Here is a 20,691-nt window from a genome sequence, read left to right as displayed (position 1 = left end):
CTTCGGCAGAAACTCTGAAACTCTCCTTGCGAGTTTGACTTGCTGGCAGCGCCGCCCTTGCAGGCGTTCGGCCGCGGCCAGGTGTGCCGGGGTCRCCCCTTGCCGTTGGGGCCAGCCCGCTCCCTTCTGCCAAAGCTGTCACGGGGGGCTCCAACCGCGTTTCCCAAAGAAAGAAAGCCTTAAAATTGCTTCATGTGAAGAGCTCAACAGTACAAGTGAAAACTCTGTTTTTTTTTTATATTTTTTTTTTCTCTGCGATGTAGGTTTTTTGCATTACTTTATCAGCCAGGCAATGTCAGGAAGTGTAGCGTAATTAAGAGTTTATGGCCTCTGTTTCTGGAGGTATTCAGAGAATGGGTATCTGAATTTAGTATAGTCTGCTTGGTGGAAAAAAAGTACGAAGGGAAAGCAAGTGCACATCCTGCATATATAGGTGGAAAGTGTGAGCTCAGAAGGAGCTAGTGCTAGGAGCAGATGAGTTTTCTGTTTTTTTGTTTTTTTTTTTTTCTGCTTCTTCTCTGACTCTTTCTCCCTTTTTTATTTTAAATAAATTTTCTGTAAGCTGTCTCCTTCAAGGATTTTTTTTTTTAAACCCTACCCATCCTGCTGTTTGGAGGAATGAGTGTGTGAAGTTTGTTTGTTTTTTGTTAATGTGCTGTAGCAGTGATGTACATGGGATAACTGCAGGTACAACATTAATGGATAAAATAACTTTGTGTCCTAAAATAGATTTTGGTAAAGTACGAGGTGGATTCTGGCTGCAGCTGATGAAATCAATAGAACTTGTGCAGGGAACATTTGCAATGGCATTATGTGTAAAGCATTTCCATCCTTGACTTGCTGAACTTGAAATAAGTATTTTGAGAGGAGGGGGAGAGAGAGAGTGCTCATACTCGAGGAAGTTTAGCTGATAAGAAGGAACAATCTTGACAGCCTGCTGGATGAAATCTTTTGAATGCCTTGATATTATTATTATTATTATATTTTTAATTTATGTGAGGTGACACTAGAGCCATTTGAAGCACTTGGGCTTACAGCTGAGTCAAGTGTTACTTTTTTATAATCTGTTTTTAAATACAAGGCCACATAGTCAGTTTAAGTGGATGTGTGTAATCCTTAAACATCAGAAAACCTAAGTAGTTTGTATAGCAGTTGGTGGCAGCTGTGGATCTCAATGAGATACTAAACTTCATCATCTTGTTGAAAGATGAGAAACCAGCTTGACCATGGAGCAACCCAGAGGCTGGCAGCCTTCGCTAAAGGAAGTGTCTGCTACAGGAGAGCCAGCGTGCCCAGGGACTGGCCCTGCTAGCTTCTTAAACCAAACTAGAGCGTATGTAAAAGGAAGATGAGGGGAAAAGAAGAGGCTCTATTATCAATTAAAGGTAGTAACTAAATGGAGATCAGCACTTGTTCCTTTCTAAATATGCTGACAAGCAAGCACCAACAGGCAATAAATGTGAAACGTCTGGGATTGCTTGTGGATAAGTGCATTTGTAGAGTAGCTGTGACAATATCAGTAGTCCAAAGCTTTTGAGATGTCATGTGTAACATGTATATATGTCTTTAGTGCAAGTGTTTAGTAGGAACTACAGAAGGGGCTTTTGCAAGTGTGATATTGAAGTGAACCTTATACCTCTACTTTATTCTCTTGTAGAGAATATCTTAATTTTTTTTAACTGTTAGGCCTCTGTGAACAAGTTTTTAAGAGAAGATAAAGAAGAAAACAAACACACAGCAGCCTGGGGCAGGAGGAATGACCATACAAAGAAAGAAGGCTTTACCTCTCCCCATGGGCAGGCACAGGAGGTACAAAGAGCTAATCATTCTGTGTAAATTAGGCAAGTGTCATGGCAGATTGCAATTCTGCACTTAAATTGGAAGGCTCAATCTGTGATTGTCTCATGGGCAGTTACCCAGAAGCTCCCATGAGAAGTAGGTAGTCCAGAGGTCTCGGAGTCTTGTTCCAGAGCTTAGTCTGAAATGGTGACTGTGGATTCAGTTCAACAACTGGAACAACAGTAGCCAAAAGATCTGGTATACTTGTGGTTACATTTAAACAATACTTTTTAATTATTATTTTTAATAACCTACCTCAAATGACATCTGAACAGTCTGGTGCAAACCTGTGAGTATTTACAGGTTGCATATTAGGTGGTAGTATTAGGTATATTAGATATATTTGATGTCTACCTCCATCAAAGACTTAAAGGCAAAAGGAGGAGGGAAGGACATTTGAAAAATGGATGAAGGAGGTTATTAAAATAACCAGGAGACTTGCCAGAGAGGCAGTAGTCAGTCAAGGTGTAAAAGAGCATTAAGAAGTTAAGGAGAATTTTCTTAATATGTGGAAAATCTTTGGAAAAAATCTGGGTTGTGAAATGTGATACTCTGAGCTGCTGCTTGTCTTAGGCTGGCCTCTTGACAAGTAGGTCATGACATGACAGAAATGGGGATTAACAACTTGTCAGGATCACAGAGTAGTTACTTGAGGACGGTGAAGGATGAAATACATTGACAAGGTGATGCCTGAAGCTGACTTTGGTGGCAGAGGAGTGTGGCCAATGTGGTGCTGTGGGTGTGGTGCATGCATGGAGCCTTTCATAGGGGATGGAGCAAGGGCAGATAGAGAGAGGGTCTCGCAAGGCGAGAGGACCAGCAGTGTTCATGTGTGGGAGTGAACTGCATGGTCATCTCTATTTGTACTTCATCTGGAAGAGCTTATAAGAGTGAGATAAAACTTTCCGAACATGGTAGACATTTAAACAGAAAGATGAGTCCACAGTGAAACAACAGGACACAAAGAGAGTGCATGACAAAACAGCATGTGTAATCCACTGGTAGAGATAGAAGTGTGGGCATGGGAAGAGGAAGTAGTGTGGAGTTGCGAGGTGGTGGCCTCAGAAGCAACTGCCCCAACAGAAGTGTGAAGTTTTAGGAGGAAAAGGCTTATGATAAGGCTACCTCTGCTGGAAGAGGGATAAGGGAGAGGAGTTAACTGATAAGGCCCAAATTCTGTGCTAGAATGAGAGCTAGTGCATCTTTCTCTCAAACTTTTAGATTTCCTGAATTTAAACTAAAAAACTTCGCATTTAGTTGCTGAGTGCTTATCACACCTCTGAAATGTAACTAATGCACAGGCATGGAGGGTTTTTGCTTACTTTTGCTTATGGTGCTTTAACTGTGGCAGGTTAAATAGTTCAGCAATCTAGATTGCCCAGTTACCCTAGATCAAAGGTGTGAAAGTGATGATTGGCAGCACTTTCCCTTTAGTTAGAGAAAATGACTGTAAATAACCAACTTCTAGCTGCCTTTTTTTTTTTTTTTTAATAGTGTATGCGACTCCAGTTGGGAGTGCAGCTGCTCTGTACTTAAGGTATTTGTTTTTCCTGTGCTGGCCTGACAAGGTACACCCCCTTCGGTGTAATCTGTACAAATTGTGCCAGTTCAGAATTTCTTTCAAGACTTGCATAGAACTCCAGACACCCCTATCCACCTTGTTTTTTTCTCCTCCTTTCCCTTTCTCCAGCTTGATTCTGGCCAGAGGTCAGTGGAGATACTCAAATATGCACCTGAGGTCTGTGGTGCAGTAGTTATAACAAAATTTGTCTTGAATAATCTTTATGTGAGCATGTGCTTGGTTTATTTGCACGAATTTGCTACCTTTAGTTCAATACTGAACTTCAATGCCAATTTTCCCCTATGAATTTTGTGCAATTCAGTTATACCATGTTTTCAATTAACTATAAGCAAAGAAGTGCTATAGCATACAGAGTTTACACTGAAGCATTATGACAAGCACATTATAAGCACAATTCTCTTGGTTCTTTACACACTTAAGCAACTATCTTGCTATCTTGTCCAGGCTCTCCTCTGTGAATGCTTCAGAGGTTGTGTGTATATAAACAAACATATTTGCTATGGGGGGTTTCCTGCTAAAGTAAGCCTAATAAAGTTAGACCTGGAGGGCTCTTTTCTTTCTCTAATTCTAAGATATCTGGGACTTGTTCTGAGCCAGAATCTCATCTATTCATGCTGTATCAGGAACAGCCAGCAGCAATTCAGCTTTCTGAATTCATCAGAGGATATTCCTGCTTGAGCAGAGACAACTTGCTGCGTGGATAGGGAAATGTGTTTGTACACACATACAGAAGTTGCCTTTTCTTTCTGCAATCAACTCATTCAGCTACTGGGTACTGTGTGTGAATCAAAATGCCTGATATTCATCTTAATGTATTTTAACTCATTTAAATACAGTTAAGTCATGTTGGAGAATGAAGCTTTGAAAAACCTTATGTGAAGCTGTTTATGTTTAGGGTTATAGCAGTATTAACTCTTATTTGCAATTTAAATTGTGAATACAGTAGACTTCCTTCTGAATAAGAACTTGTATGAAATGAGCACCGGCCTTGGCTGTGGTTCAGGAATTCCCTGTAATGCTGTTCCTACTGTACTGGAACACCAGTATGTGCTGTGATATATACTTAGCTATGACCTTAACTTAGGTTATAAATGCTATGACATTAACTTAGCCCACAACATTTTTGAAACTAGCTTAAGCAGGAAAAAAAATCCAATCTACTCTTTGAAGGATAAGAAGTTGCAGCTTCTTATACTTACTACACATCAGGTTTCTTTAAAAGGAAAAAAAAAAAAGAGTAAAAAACAAAGCAAAACTTCCCTAATGGAAAACGTCTATAGCTGATAATAACTAATGCTGTAATAGGAAAAAAAAAAATCACTTAAGAGGTGATGTTAAGCCTCAGCTGTAGCACAGTAAGCACACAGCTTACTGTTTACAGACTTTAAAAAAAAAAAAAAAAAAAGTCGTAGCAGGACAGACAGTTTCAAATGCCCTGTTTTCTTTTGCCTGTGTGCTTTTCACTGTGTTTTTGTTGCTGTTGTTGTTGTTGTTGTTTTTCTGTTTTGTTTTGTTTTTGTAGGGTTGGAGAGGGTGGCTTTGCTTATACACTGTGAGGAAAGTTTATTGTCAGCTTTATGCAGTGGAAGGTCTGAGTCAAGCGTTCTGCTGAGGCTCTTGCCTCACTATGAGATGAAGAGGATGCCAGCTTTTTCTGTGTGCTCTTGGTATGCACAGAGTAAAACAGACACGAGGAATGGTCATGCCGAGCTCGGGAAGGCGTACACCACCACCCAAAAAAGAAGAATGCAGTATTAAACTGCACTGAAATTGTGTAGCATTTTGGCTGGTTGGTTTGTTTTCTGTTTCTTTGTCTGTTTTTTCTCCCACCAATTCAAACATGTTTCCACATGCTAACTTACGTTCTCTTTGAGTTAACTTCACAGACTTAATATAAATGGTATGTATGTTGGGCCTGAATGCACCTAAATGTTAGGACTTGTAGAGCTTTCAGTGCAAGGTTTTTCACAGGCATTAGTGTATGTGTCAAGAGTTCTTGTGACAGCTCCTCTTGTTTCTTCTCTCTCCTTGCCCTCACATTGAGGAAGGGCTGGTAAGTACCCAGTCCCTACTTCCTGGAGGTCACCATCTCTGAGCCCTACTAGCTTCCTTCAAGGACCTGCCAAATACTTGATCTCTCAATTGGAGGTTCTCTCAATGGAAAGGTGTGAAGTGTTGGCAGCAAGTGAGGTGCTGCCGCTGTCCAGGCCTCCTGCACAGAAGTTCAGAGAGTGTCTCAGCATTTTAAATAGTGATTAGCATTTAAACTCAAAAATAACTTTCCCCCTTCTTAAAGTCATGTCAAATATTTCATTTTCATGGAGTATGCTAATAAGATATAAGGTTCCTGATCTATACAAGGTAGAAATCAGTAGTTCTTTTTTTGTTTGTTTTGCTTCATTTTTAATGTAAACACGTATGCAATATCACTAAATCTAGTGACTCCCTGTGAAAGTTTCCTGTTTCACTGCATCTGTGAAACCTTAATAAATGCAATGGAAATAGCTTGATAGTGTCCTCAGTGACTGAATGTTTAAAGTTTATACCTAAAGTATAGTTAAGTATACTTTATACTTTAACAAGTATACTTTAAGTATTCTGGCAAGAAGGAAGGAAGAGGATTGTGTGTATCTTCTGCTCAAGGAAAAGTTCTGAAAAGACATTAGTTAGAGCAAGGCTCACAGGGATGGGAACAGAAGTCCTGTGCAGAAGGATTCACAGTGAAGGTGAGAGCTGGATGAGGTAGGGATGAGGACCAAGCAAGTCTGTTTTCCTCTATGGACGGGCATGTGCAGAGGTAACTCCCCTGAGTCAATAGAGGGGAGCTTGCATGTGATATAAAGAAATGACAAGAAGCTTGCATAGGACTGAAGTATGTTATGCTCTGAACAAGATGAAAAATCCTTCCTACTGCAGCTATAGAATTAACACCAGTCAAACAGAAATAAGCTGGGAGCTTTGAGATACTTACCAATGTTTAGTGAAATCTAGAGAAAAAGTAGAGAAGCTGAAGCTTTCTGCTCAGGCTTTCCATTGCTTAGATGCTATGGGGTTATGCTGTTCTCTAAGTGGGACAGATTTTTTTTTTTTTTCAATTTTCCTCCAGAGATAATGAGTAATATCACCTCAGCTTCAAACTTTGGGCATGCTGATTTTAACAGACCTGAGTTTTCAGTTCTCTTGCCTATATTTATTTCTAATATTTGTTTCTACAGCAGCACTTTTTTTTTTTAACCTAGCATAAAGGTCTGTGAACCTGTGATTTAGTAGGTTTTCACACATAAAAGCTAAGTGACAGACTGGCTTCAGAAAAGGGGTAAAACTGTCTCTGATTCCTTTTTTTCTTATGGGTACATCTGCTTTAGAATACCTATTATTACTTGACTCTGATTAAGCATAACACTGGTTTGTTGAATAGGGAAAGAAAAAAAATATCTATTGTATAAAAGTATCACCTAGAAAGAGGTCTTATTTTTGCACTAGTGTTTATGCTGCCAAGCTGCCTGGGTGTTAGTGGTGATGGTAGTGAACCTGAACCCTCTTTTGCCTGTAGAAAGATGTATGGTGAGTCTTTGTTTTATTAACTTCCATATCAAAAAGACTTGTATTAGGTATGTCAGCTCTTCCAAGCAATATCTAACAAGATCGAGTTTCTTTTTTCTTTAAAAAAAGAAAAAGGTTAACAGAACTTTATCCATTGCTTGTATTTGCAAGATGATCATTGTTCTGTAGACATTTTGTAGACACATTTTGTTCCATAGATTGGAACTTCTTCAGAAATTTTAGTAGTATGGCCTTTAAAGGTCTCATAGGGAAGAAACTCTTAAGTCTGAGTTTTGAGCTCGCTGATCAAAAACATTGAAGCTTGTCAAACTAAAGAAATAGGTAGCCATATACAGCCAAGGATACAGATACAGAAATTTTAACTAAATGAAAAGCAGTAGTCTCTTTCTCCTCATGACTGGGAAGCTTAAAAAAGCTGGAGGCAGGTCCATGATATTGGAAACTCGGGCTATAGGAGAGTTTTAAATATTGGTTGATTTGAGTATAAGCTAGAAAGAAGCTTAATCTCTGTAAATTCTGTCCCTACCTCCCCAAAACCAAGCCGTTCCACGTCTTGTGGTGCCGTACCAATGTCTGCTAGATAGAGCAGCAGCTCTTCCTTCTGCCTCAGGCCTTCCTATACCTGTCTCTTCCCCTTGGGTGCAGCTGCAGCACAGTAAATTGAATGTAATATACTGTTACAACATGTGTTGTGCTACATCAGGCTGCTTCAGCAAAAGTTATTTTTCCAGCATGGTTCTGACAAGGATAGCTGTAGGTATGTACAGGCTTTGTTCTTGCTCTGTGCTTTGTGAGTAAGCCTGTGCCTATGTGCACATGACACTAATAATCCTTTGCATAGGTCTGGAAATCTGTTTGGGTTTGGCTTTCATGCATTATGCATCACTTCATCTTTTTGCCAGTGAAAACCCTGCAGCCTCTCTTTGAGTTGGGCTTGGAGACCAGGTGCTCGTTATACCAGTAATACTGGTTTCTCAGGCATAGCTGGCTGCTTGCGTGAATTTGCCCACATGCTTTTCCTTGCTGATAGCCGAGTTGTTTATAGCATTTTAAGATACTTTCTGAGAAGCCACAAGGCCTATCTTGCCTTAACCTCCCACATCCCTTCATCCTATCTTTGTCTTCCAACTCTCTTTATTTTTGCAGAGCAAGGCTAGTGAGTTAAAGAATATGTCCATAGTAACAACATATGCTCCCCTCCTTTGGTAAATGCAAACATTCTTGTAACACAGGGAAAGGGCTCCTGTGCTTCCCTGGGGAACAGAGGAGCCAGAGGAATCAAGTTGATGCCTAAAGTGTGCACTTAGACATGTATTCTCAGAGAATTCTTTCCATATTCTTACTAAAAACTGGCTTTTTAAAATAAATACTTTCCTGTTTCTTGGAGACAAATCAAGAATGCTGCACCCTTCTAGAAGGAACCTCTCCTTCTCAAACATAAGGTGGTATTTTTTTTTCTTTCCATGCATTTTTAGCCAAACCGAAGCTCCATATTTTCTAAGCTTTAAGCTTATTGCTTTTTTCTCTCCCATCAGTCTTTTATTACTATTATAATTGTAATGTCTGTTGCTATATACATGGTATTTCTGTCTTTTTTTTTTTTGAGCTTTTCTTGTGTTCCTTAAATGGGGAGAATCAGGCTTCTTAGTGTCGGCTCAAAGCAAACATTTGCCATACAAGAGTGATGTTTCATCTTTCTTGAAACATTTCATTGGTACCTCCCGACAGAAGTTTCATTCAGAAGCTAGTCATATTGAGTAATGACTTGCCACAAACTCAGGCCTCTGTCTTTAAAGGATTCTCAAGGCGTATAGGGAGAGTCAATAAAACAGTAAAGCTAAATATAATCTAAAATTTGACTTTTTTTTTTTTCCTTAGATCAGGTTATTTCGGCTGCCTGTATTTTTCTGCATCCCGTTGGTGTGATAACTTATCCTGTTGGTGTATCCTGTTTTGTAACTCTGTATGCTGTATTAAGTACCTGAACTCTTGTTAGTATGTTTAATGCTCTAAAACTTCAAGCTAGCCATACAATACCTAGTAATACACTTTTTCCTTACATTTTTCAGTATGAAGACATGAGACTAAACCACGTGACATTGTTGCAATCATTCAGGCTAAAACAATGAGTGGAGGAGTCAGTGGAAAATACAGGCATTTGGGCAGTTATATAAATCTGGGGTATTTTTGGTAAAGATAGGAATGACATTGTCCACATATGCCATTGCCTAATCTGTAAATTGATCTTTTAACAAGATGCATTATGCCCAGAATTAAGTTTGTTCTTGTTTTAGTATCCCTCTCCTTTTATGCTGATTTGCTGTCTGTCACCACTTCTTTAAATAGCAGACCTGTTTCCTGTCACTACTTGTGAGGCTGTTAATGTGCAGTGGTATTAATTGCCTGTTTTTTTAATGAGGTTTGCTTGTCCTTGCAGCTCGCAGGAACAGCAGTTCTTGCGATTGGACTATGGCTTCGGTTCGATTCCCAGACCAAAAGCATCTTTGATTTGGAGTCCAACAACACGACGTTCTATACAGGTGAGCGGGGATTGAGGCGCACCAGGCCGTGGGTGGTGCTTTGGCTTCTTTGCTGCTTGTCAGCACTCGCCTTCCTGTGGACTAAATGCCCTGGATAGTCTTTGCTGAGCAGAAGGCAGGGAGCAACCTGCTTTGGCCAGTACAGTGAGGCAGCCCATGTTTTGAGCACCAGGGCTAACAGAAACAGTATCAAATGATCTTTTGGGATAGCCTTCCTTGGAAAGGCTATTGGTAAGTGTTTTGTTACCCTCAGGACCCTTGGTAAACAGGGTGCACGAGGCTTCCTGAACCATCCTCGCAGATACTGGTTTCTCTCTAAAATAAATAAATGACTATCAAGAACTATTTTCTCCAAAATGACTAGCTTAAGTTATACAAACTCTGTATCTTCTCGTGACATATGTACTATATTCTCTTTCTTATAGCCCCAACCTACGTTATTTTATACTAGAAATACTGAAAATAGTGCACAATACTTTAGTCTCTCTAAGCACTACTATAGGCAGCCTAGATCAGTTTAACTTTAGTTAAGTTATATAGAAGTTATTCCTCAGTTTAGTGATCTTTAAGATCATAGTCTGGACTTTCCATAGGCAAGGCCTGGGATAGCTTGACTGGGCTTATAATCAGACAAAAACCATGCATATTTTTACTTTGAACATCTGAGCGTAAGTCTGATGCAATTAGATCAAAATATAACAGGCGAGAGTTCCTCTAACCACTTGGACAGAGGAATATAACCTCATCTAGTCATTATCATCTGCAGATGCTCAGTTCTTTTTTTGAAACCAAGTAGCTGACCTTAAATAATGTTTCTAATGATCAAAAATAAAGCCAAATCCAAATGTGTGTCTTTATCATGTATTTGTTTTTCATCTTAGATTTTTAGGAAATCATTACTTGTGCACATGTTGCATCGTTGCAATTCTTGAATTTGCCGTGTCCTGTGTGCTACATGATTTGTTAGCTGCCTGCAGCATAGTTAAACTTGTCTCTTGTTTGCTATGAAAATTAATCCCTTGTCGTGAGTTGCTTAAACTGTCCTGACATCCTAGTGGGTGTACGAAGGGAAAGCAGAGACTGGTGGGGCATGCTGGTAGGAGCTGGTAGGAGTGCTTGTATAGCAGCACTTGGGCACCTTAAGTGGCTTTCGCTGGCAGGAAATAGTGTTAGAAAGAACAAGATGGGCTTGCTGGAGGCTGTGATTGTGAAGACTGAGGTACTTGTGCCTCTGCATGCAGACCTCCTATCCACAGGGAAGCTTGTTCAACATGTTGTGTGTATCACATGATAGTAAACTGGGTTCTCACAGGCACGGAAATATCCAGATACTTCTGTCTGGACTCTGAAAGGAGAACAAAAAACCTCAATTTAGCAAATGAGCTAACTGTTTAGCAAACCTCATTTGAATAGTCTGAGACACTTTCACTTCCTAAAAGATACAAAAGTTCTGTGACTTGATACTTAATCTGCTTGCTGAATGCAGCAATATAAATAAAGAAAGTTCATCTGGAGAAGTTTGAGGTTTGTTTTTAGAGAAATATTTAACCGGAATTTAACTGGAATTACTGAATTACTGGCTTGACATCACAAAATGCTTTTATGGGAGAACTAACTCTGAATAGGAAGCTATATAACAAAATCTATTCATTTATACCTAAATATGAAACAAGGCACACCAAAAGCTTTCTGTACTACTTTTTTTTTTTATTATTTACTAGTTTAAGGAATTCTAGTGAACTCTTATTTTAAAATGGAAATAAACCTAAGATGAGTTTTAAAAAAATGCTGCAATTTCCTGCTGATAAGAAGTGTCAAGGCTTAATCACTTGCATATACTTAATTAACTGCATGTTTGTTTTGACAGTTAATATTCACATCTAGAGAATGGCATATGTTATTGCTTATGTATGGTTTTCCTCGAGTATTAATTTGGGACTCTCCCAAAGCCAGACTTCAATCTCTGTTGTCTTATAGTGATGGAACTAGCTCAGCATTTCTGTGCACTTTTTGCTGACAGTTTCTGTCTCAAGTTCTTTGCCTCCCGTTTCACCACGCCAATAAAACTTGCTTGTTATCCTTGGGACTTGCCTTTTCCTAGCTACCTCTTGCTGGCTAACATTTGAGCAGATGTCATTCCTAAACTGGTAGTGCTCAAGGTGTGGAGGAGAGGTTTGAGCTTAAATAGCCTTCTAGTCCAGAATCTGCTCTCCACTACACCCCCACTATATACTATGGGCAGCACAATCTGGGTTTTGGATTTCTTGTATTTGAAAAGTTGTCAATTTAGGAGCTCAAGTATAGCCTTGTATTACAAGGTTTGATGGAATAATGTGGTATTTCCTTATGGAAAATAAAGGGCAAAAGCACTCAAAGCTTTATGACAGGTGATTGTGATACCTCTTAAGATACATTCTCTTGATATTTGTGCATTTCAAGGATCCTTATATATTGATAAATAATTTTTTTTGGGTGTCTAACTGTAATACATTCATTTTAAACTAGATTGTAAATTTGGCTGTGACCCACTTCTGAAAGTTTGCCTTGATCTAGCTCAAAGATACCTATATATATCTTGCCTGTTTTATAGAATTTGCAAAACTGCATGAAGTGTATGCATGTTATCTGTTATAACTTCAAGTTTTTATCGATTATTCTTCCTGCAAGTTTTGAGATGCACTTACTTTCAAAATCAAACAAACTTTGACAAAAGTCAAAAACTTATGGAGCAACTAATTTTTATACCTTACGGTTTTCCCTTCTTCACTAGGAGTTTACATTCTAATTGGAGCTGGTGCACTCATGATGTTAGTTGGTTTCTTGGGATGCTGTGGTGCACTGCAGGAATCACAATGTATGCTTGGCCTGGTAAGTATTCAATGTTCTGAGGGGTGTGCGTGGGGTTGGGGTTTTTTTTGTTTGTTTGTTTTTATATTTAAAGGATGGCAGATACTGATATTTTTAGCTCTATAACTTACATAATGAGGAGGGGAGAAAAAAAACCCTAAATGATGAAGCTTAATTTCCATTTGTGATATTGAGTCCAAATAAGTATGTTGTATTCGAACACATACAAACTCTTAAGATTTAGTGACAGACTGAGACATTTAAGTACAAGCCTGGCAGGATTAGAATGTTGATAAGACAAATGATAATTGACAAACTGATGAGACTAAATGAACGGTACTGATTTAATACTTCCTGAATTCTGAATGCAATTTTGAAAAATTTAGTAGAGACAGTTGAATTTTGTCCTTGATTTAAGTGAGACTACAACTGTGGTATTTCATGTTTGAGACAACAAGCTTCTAGTGTTGCTGGTCGCAGGGTGGGCTCTTCCAGCTGACAACTGCTCTCCAAGTTCATTGTGAGGGAGCACCCACCTTGCCTGCAGAGCTGAGGGGCTCATGCAGTTTGTTGCATCTGCTCGAATCTGATGGAGCTACTCATCCAAATAACTAGGAGTCTTGGTTAATAACAAACTGCTGCAGGAACCGGTTGAAGAGTAATTCCCCTCCTGTTGTGGAAGAAAGTAATTTCACATGATTCTTGCAAAACGCTTCCTTTGACTCCTTGTTAGAGTTCTGACTCTCTCCCTTTAAAATGCCTTTAATGGTAGTGGTTTGATAGTCAGCTAAACATATAGATGACACTTGTATTTCTGTTTTGCAGGAAACAAAACAGAGAAGTTGCTATTAGTTCTGAGGGAGTTGGTGGTGTGCTAGGGATTGAGTAATAGACCCTAGAGTAACAGGGGTGACAAATGTGAGGAAAGAACAAGTTACTCTTGTGGTCAGCTTCAAAGCCTTCGGTAACAGATGATTGGCTTTAATTAACACTGATCAAAAAGGAGGACTTCTGCTTGGAAAACATTATCCAGGCTTTCTGATGCTTCCAGAAGGAAGTGCTGACCCAGTGCAGCATGCACTGTTTCCTTATTTTTGCCCACTTTTCAGATCTTTGCCTGAAACTTGCCTGCATGATGGTTCCCAGAATGCTAAAAGCTGGGAATTTGACAAATTTACAGTGTGTCTGCTGCTGTTGTATGGAGCTTTGTAATTAATAGTGTGGTCTTTATCTTCTAGTTCTTTCTCTTCCTCTTCGTGATTTTTGCCCTTGAAATCGCTGCTGCAATCTGGGGATTTGCAAATAAGGAAAAGGTAGGTTGCTTTAATAAAAATAATAATTTAAAAACCTTCTGGTCTCAGGTATCCAAAATAGCTGAATGTCCTTCTTCCACAAAAGACCTTTACTAATTTATGTGTCCTAGCTTTAAAACACTAAATTCTTCCCAAAGCTGCAGATCTTAAAATGCAATGCAATTTTTTTTCTTTTACTCTGGACTTTATGTGCTTTTTATTAAAGTCAGCAGGACTGTATGCCTACGAAAACTTAGCAGCCTGCTGGAAACTCTCCCAATACTAGTAAAATCTTTAATATCCAGATAATTTTAGGGAAGGGTAAGAAGATACATTCAAGCCAAATAATGCAAAAAAAGGAAGAAAGAAAAGCAAGCTTTAAGCAGATGAAATGAGACTATAGCTGGGGCAGGATACAGAATGCTTTTGCCTATAGAGACCACTCCCAGGCAGTATCTGCCTGAGCTATAAAGTAAGGCAGGCCATTGGGTGAGGCTTTTCTGTTAGCAGTTTTGAGCTAGTTGACACAGCTGCAGGCTGAATGTTTTCACATCTAAAATGCAGCTGATCTGTGCTATCTGCTCACAAGCCTAATCACTTCTGGGATTTAAGTCCACATTTTCTACCTCTCAGTTGTTAACATGGACACTTTCCAAATATTTTTTTTGTTGCCATGAAATTTCAAAAGACTGACAGTAAATGGTTGGGGGTGGGAGGATGTTGGTTTTTTATTTTTTCTTAGCATGTTGTTTTTTTATTTTTTCTTAGCAGTCAAGACAAGTGATCCTGTTTAAAAATAGTATGCTACTTAATGGATATATTCTGATCTTTCTTGTTCATTTTGCATGTAGCAGAGGAATATGACTATTGTTGAGGTATAAAAATAAGTAGGAATTACTTTTTTGTAACCAGTGGGCAGACTTCCTAATTCCTAGCTTCCTAATTCCTTCTAAAAGCAGTAAAGTGGGAGGGGGAATTCTTATCTGTTCAGGTGTGTCTTTTAAGGTGAGTATATCTGTTAAGCTCCCCTGTTCCAGATAAGAAGTACTATACACCCTGTATTTCCACCCTCTTTTTCTCTTTACCAAAGAATGGGTATTGTAGGTTGCAATGATGACTCATCCTAAACAAGCTTTCCATAAGTAATATTAATTAAAGTAAAAGAAAAATAGAAGTTAATTCTCTGTTACCTTGTAGGTTATTGAAGAGCTAAAAGATTTCTACATGGAAACCTATGCAAAAAGGTCTCAAGTAGCTGCCAGGGAAACACTGAAAGCATTTCAGCTAGCTGTAAGTATGATGTTCTGTTTGGTTCTTGAACTGGAAAGTGATGGAGTTTGTTCATATTGCTCTTGGACACCCTGTCCCCTGCACAAACCTAGAACCTTACTAACTGTAAGAAATCAAATTTAGGAACAACGTGAAGGGTAAGCTTTTCTCTTTGATTATTATTTGTTTTATTTTTACAGCATTAGTGAACTCAGAATAGCAATTTGTCCCTTTTGAACCTTTGAAGAGTTTAGAGTGTTTTTTATCCTCCACTCCCCTAAACGTACTTAAGAATGTTTGTGGCTTTGATCTAGAGGCACCATCTATGCATAGCTTGTGTGAGGAGTCCGTTTTTGCATTTATGAAGAGCACAGCTGTGACCTAAACCATTACATGAGATCTGTCTCGTTCAGAATCTTGTCCTTCAGTGCAATAAATGCTTTCTAAAATTTAGTTCTATAGCGATCCAATTGGTGGTATTTCCAAACAAATATGGGTACAGTGTGTGGGGAGTATTTGTTTATTTTAACCTGATTTTGTTTTTTCCCGTAGCTGAACTGTTGTGGTGTTACAGGAGGTCTTGAGCAGCAGTTCATGGACACCTGTCCCAAGAAGAGCTTTCTTGAGTCAATTGCTGTAAAGGTAAATTCAGTAATTCAATGAAAGTTCTGCCCGATATCTATATACAGAATAGCAGAGTGAAAAACATGCTTCTGAATTTACCCTCACAGTGTAGGGAGAATTCTTCCATTACAGTACTTGGCAACCTGTCTGGATGATCAGCCCAGTAGTGGGGAATTTCCGTATTGTTACTGTGGATTAACGGGAAACCAGGGCACTGAATTTGCATAGAGAGTGTGCTGTTAAATTGGATGGAATAAGACTTTTCTAAGGCCAAACCTTCACCTAAAACACCAAAGAGCTAAGTTCTTACTGCTGTGCTTCTGTCACCAGTTGCCTTCCATGGTGCTGTGCCCTCACTGCCTCCTTGGTTACAGGGAGATTGAGCACATGGTGGATGCAATAGATCTGAATTTATAGCGCAGTATATCCTTCTGAAAAGGAGAGAGGTGAGAAAATGGTGGCCTTTTTTTAGGGAACTTACTGTGAAGCCAGTGTCCTAACTTTGATTCTTCCTGTTGAAATAGTGCCATTAAAGTGCCTGTATGCCACGAATACAAGGGACACTATACAGTTCTTCACTCTTCTCTTCCTGTAGCTCTTGCTGCTGTTTTCTGCCCTCATTTGATGTTCCAAGAGAGGGCTGGGGTTTTTTGCTTGTTTTTGTGGATTGTTCAGTATTTTTCTCCTTTTTTTAAATCTGTTTTCGTGATATCTGTTTATTGGCTATTTATGTGTCATGTTCTGTGACTGACATAAAAATTAAAACTATAGTGTAGAGTTTCAAAGATATGAAATTTAAATAATTATTTATATAATTAATATCACTGCAGATGACTTTGTGCCTTTTAATCTTACTTAACTAAGTGAAAAATGACAATCAGTATATTTAATCCTAACCATGTAATCTGCTGTCAGTTGGACTGCATGAAAATAATTGTGGCAACATACAGATTCCACTGAATTTTTTTTCATGTTTGTGGGTTTTCTATTGTTGTTTTGGAGTGGGGTTTTTTGGAGTTTTTTTGTTTTTTTTTTGTTTTGTTTTCTTTTTTTAACTTACTTTGACTTTATCTTGCAAAGTGTTTGCCCTAGTCCAAACCAGGAAGGATTAAAAAGATATTATGATGTGACTGATCTATAAGCTTTGGTAGGTAGTACTACTGTATTAATATTCTAATTAAATTCATCCATTTCCTCCATAATATCAGGTTTGGTCTCTCCTTGTGGACTGGTTAAGGAGTAAATAAAGAAGAAAGCAGACAGAAGCAATTTATAGTGGTCTGATTGTGGAATACATAGGACAGGAGTTGAGATTGGATTTGACCATCCACTAAGTTCTTAAAGATTTACATGCCTCAGTATAAGTTCCTGGTTATTTTCTTGGCCACTAAGCATCTCTGCTAGCAAAAGGCTTAATATTAAAGAATAGATTTAAACTTACAATACAGATTAAACTGATAAATAACTCTTCTATGTCATTTTAAAGATGTGAACATAAAGGTCAGTTCAAAAAACTTTCAAATGGTGAATGTGTCCTACAGACAGAATTAATCAGAGGTGTATTATCAGTTTTCAGAGTTGAGCTCAAACGAGCAAGCCCAAATACATCATCCCAAATGCTAATGAGTAGTCTGTTTCTTTTCAGTCATGCCCTGATGCCATCGATGATGTCTTTAATTCCAAATTGAACGTGATTGGAGCAGTTGGCCTTGGCATTGCTGTAATAATGGTGAGTTTTCAGATGATTTGGACAGTAGTTGTACTGCCAAGGGTGAGAGTGTAGATCCATGCTCAGTGCCAATGCTGCATTCAACATAGCACTCCACTGGTAAAAAGCCAAGGCAGAACAGCGTGGTGCATGTTGTTCCTCCCTGTTCTTGATTTGAATCGGGATCTGACTCCCTGTAATTTTAACAATGGTTAAGCTATATTGAAAGTAGATGTAGGGCTAAGATATACCGGCTGTGTTATCTGTCTACTTCTTAATTGCAGTATGTCTCAGGGATCCTTGTCTTTATTTATTCTTAAAATAATTAAAGGCTCCTTGAAAAATTAAATGCTGGCAGGAAACCTTCTTCTAGTTTATTGGCTGCCCTGGAGAGCAGATGGAGCTATAGAGTGACATTGATGAAAATATACAAGGAAGACCAAAGCTTTCTTGGGAGACTGAGTGATATCTAGCTGATTTGTTTTTGAGCACTGAGATGTTGTAAGTTGAGGAGAATGTAGGGTAAATTTTTGTTGTTTTGGGAGGGTGTGGGGAGAATTGGGAAGACAAACTTCAGAATAAAATATTGTATGGCTGTTGGGTCAGAAAGAACAGTTACTTTTCCTCATGGTGGTAGGAGATTATGTGTTCAATCTCTGATTCCTAATGAGTTTGCTCTCTTTGCAGATATTCGGCATGATATTCAGCATGATTCTTTGCTGTGCTATCCGCAAAAACAGAGAAATGGTCTAAAGAGGGAGAAAAACAATGCACTATAAAATCTTTGTCATTAACTTTAGCATTCTCAAAGCATTTCTAAGAAGTTATATATTTGTTACCTTTTTAATGCTTTATTTGGTACTGATATAGGTTTGCTTTTTATGTTATAGGTTAAAACGATAAAGGTATTACCTGACTCAAGACAAATATTGTACATAAACTATCTGACTTTCTTGAAACTTAATGTAATTTGGATGTAATTTATGTTGGAGACAATTTGATACTTAATAAAGAGTAAGACATATTGTATGTTTGTGGGGGGAGAAGGTTTTACTAGTAAGCAATCATACTATGTATTTAATGTTTGTTACAAAGTTGAACTTGTACAGCAAAGTCTTTGTTAAATCACCAAAGCTGTACTGTTAAAGCAGGGGAAAATCCTGCACGTCAGCCCTGCATTTGTAGGGAAGCATGGAGAGAAAGGGGTGTGTGGGGACACCCAAACCTGGAAAAAGCTCTTTTTGGCTTGCATACTAGGGAAAGCTGTAAGTGGAGGTTAAACTTCAAAGCATTCCTATTTCCTTTGAGTTAGAACAATTGTTAAGGATATGCCTAAGGTTACTGCTGCACCATTTTTCTTCAGCTTAACTTTCATATTGGAAGCCCTAGCAGCAGCTGTATCATAGTGCTCTCAGCCTGGGCTAGAGCTGGGTGGCAGATCTTTGTATTAGGCCTCCAGCGGGTGATGTGGCCTTGAGCTCTGGACAGGGCTTATAGGATTTCTTTCCAGGGCTGTCATTGTGCTTTGTCCCTCCAAAGCAAGCACCATCTCGGGAACTACAGCAAAATCGAGTTTCCAAGCAGGAAAACACAAAACCACAAGAATTAGGCTAGAAATTGTTGTTCAGTTCTTCAGTGGTTGCTGAAAGTTGGCAACTAGAAGTGATAATTTTAGGTTACTTCAAATGCAGATAACTCTCAACTTAAAAAAAAAAAAAATACCCATACTCTGAATGAATGGCTGGGTGTCTTGCCTATCTTTGTGCTAGGTTTCTTGGAATTTTTGCTGTTTGTCTAAGAGTTTATGCAAATCATATAGCTCTCTTCTGTAATGTGTTTCCCTGGGTGGCTGTGAGAGAGCCTGAAGGGAAAAAATTAATCTCAGGTGGAAGAATAAGAAGCCGGGTGTCCTTGACCATCCCTTCAGCTCTTACAGAACAGCACGAGGCAGCATTTTGTTGCCAGACACATGCCTGGGGCTGAGGCTGCATCTGGCACCCAGAAGAGCTGGAGGGAATTGCTTGCTCCCATAATGAAAGCTAACTGCTGACTTCAGCGAGCCTTACCTTAGGCTCCACGTAGGTTGTGGGTATTCAAGTCACCTAGCCACCTATGCACAACACAAAGTTTGGCTTTATTCCAGCAATAATAGTCCCTGAAAAATGCAGTGGAATGTGACTAAAGTGATGAGACAATTACTGTTACTTTGAGAAGTGAACCGTAGGCCTAGCTCTGCAGCTGGTGGCATGATTTTGGCTGTGAGCAGCAGTGCAACTGAGCAGTGCCAGCTGCAGTTAGTGCCCAGAGACTCACAGACAAGTCAATTTAGGCTCTGCAAGCCATAAACGCACACCTTCTGCTATGACATTTTTTACAAAAGATGAAACGTGGCTTGCCATGGAACAACCCCATTCACCCCCAACACTGTCGTTTTAAACACAGTTTTTGTTTATAATGATTTAATGTCTCTGTGGTGGTTTCCCTTCCCTGCCCCCCCCACACACATGCCAGGGGAAAAAAAAAATGTCTTTTAGTCACCAAAGGCAATTTTTGGGCTTTCTTCTGGAACAGTCTGCCGTTATGTTGGTTGATAGCTCATCAATTACCAACTGGTAAAAGGTTAGGTAAAACTCATGTTCATTGTTTTATTGTAGAGGAAATGGCTATTACTTGTTACTTTATTATCATTTTCAGCAAGTAAGATTAAACATAGCTGCAAAATCTCCTAGATAACCAGGAATGAATACTTCTCCAAAGTAAACGCTGGTAATCTGAATTATGAGGTGATTCATTTTTCCAATATTAAAAAATGTGCTCTAACAAAAGAATTTGTCTAAGCAATGATTTCCATATCTAATTGTAGCTTCAGTAAACATCTGTGTTCATAGGATTGATTGTCCAAGCAGGGAATAAATTCCTATTTTCTAACTAGGTCAGGATTATTGTGAATAACCTCGAGAGGAGCCTTCCTTTGAAGAATTTGGGCAACAGAAGTAATGTAAAAAGCTCAGATGCACAAACAGAAAGTTTTTCAGGGAAATAGGAGGGTAATTGATGCTACTAAGGATTACTCTTGAACTCCAGACGTCTATGTTTGGATGCTGAGGGGTGACTGCAGAGGAAATAGTGATTCTCAAGTCCGGTAGAGGTAACGGCATTATTTGTTGGGAGAAATAGGGAAAAGTGAAACATACAGAAGTAAAATATTTCTTTGGCTTTCCTATGCAGTTTCTGCTGCATTGCTAATAAATATAAAGGCATGATTATGCCTAAACCTGGTAGTGAGGACCTATAACAGAAATGAGATTAAGCAACTGATTTCTTCAGTACACATAGTTGCTTCTGTTTCTTCGCATTGAATTAATTTGGCAGGGAGCTGTGCTGTGGCCAAATGTACTATATTTTGCAAACCTAGGGGAAGTGCTT

General features: G+C 38.9%; 1 protein-coding gene across 1 annotated transcript in view; it reads left to right on the top strand.

The window, feature by feature from the left end:
• The window catches only part of CD9 (CD9 molecule), a 21,045-nt gene extending 1,116 nt beyond the window's left edge, over positions 1-19,929 (top strand). Inside the window, exons 2-8 of the mRNA XM_026033233.1 lie at positions 9,423-9,525; positions 12,296-12,393; positions 13,611-13,685; positions 14,862-14,954; positions 15,486-15,575; positions 17,203-17,286; positions 17,953-19,929. Coding sequence (XP_025889018.1) covers positions 9,423-9,525; positions 12,296-12,393; positions 13,611-13,685; positions 14,862-14,954; positions 15,486-15,575; positions 17,203-17,286; positions 17,953-18,018 — 609 coding nt within the window. The 3' untranslated portion in view covers positions 18,019-19,929. The remainder of the gene's footprint in view (positions 1-9,422; positions 9,526-12,295; positions 12,394-13,610; positions 13,686-14,861; positions 14,955-15,485; positions 15,576-17,202; positions 17,287-17,952) is intronic.
• Positions 19,930-20,691: the final 762 nt, after the last annotated feature.

Source organism: Nothoprocta perdicaria, unplaced genomic scaffold (genome assembly GCF_003342845.1).
Source record: "Nothoprocta perdicaria isolate Ctin4 unplaced genomic scaffold, notPer1 scaffold_126, whole genome shotgun sequence".
In the NCBI taxonomy this organism is placed as follows: domain Eukaryota; kingdom Metazoa; phylum Chordata; class Aves; order Tinamiformes; family Tinamidae; genus Nothoprocta; species Nothoprocta perdicaria.
This window is presented reverse-complemented; position numbering and strand designations above follow the sequence as displayed.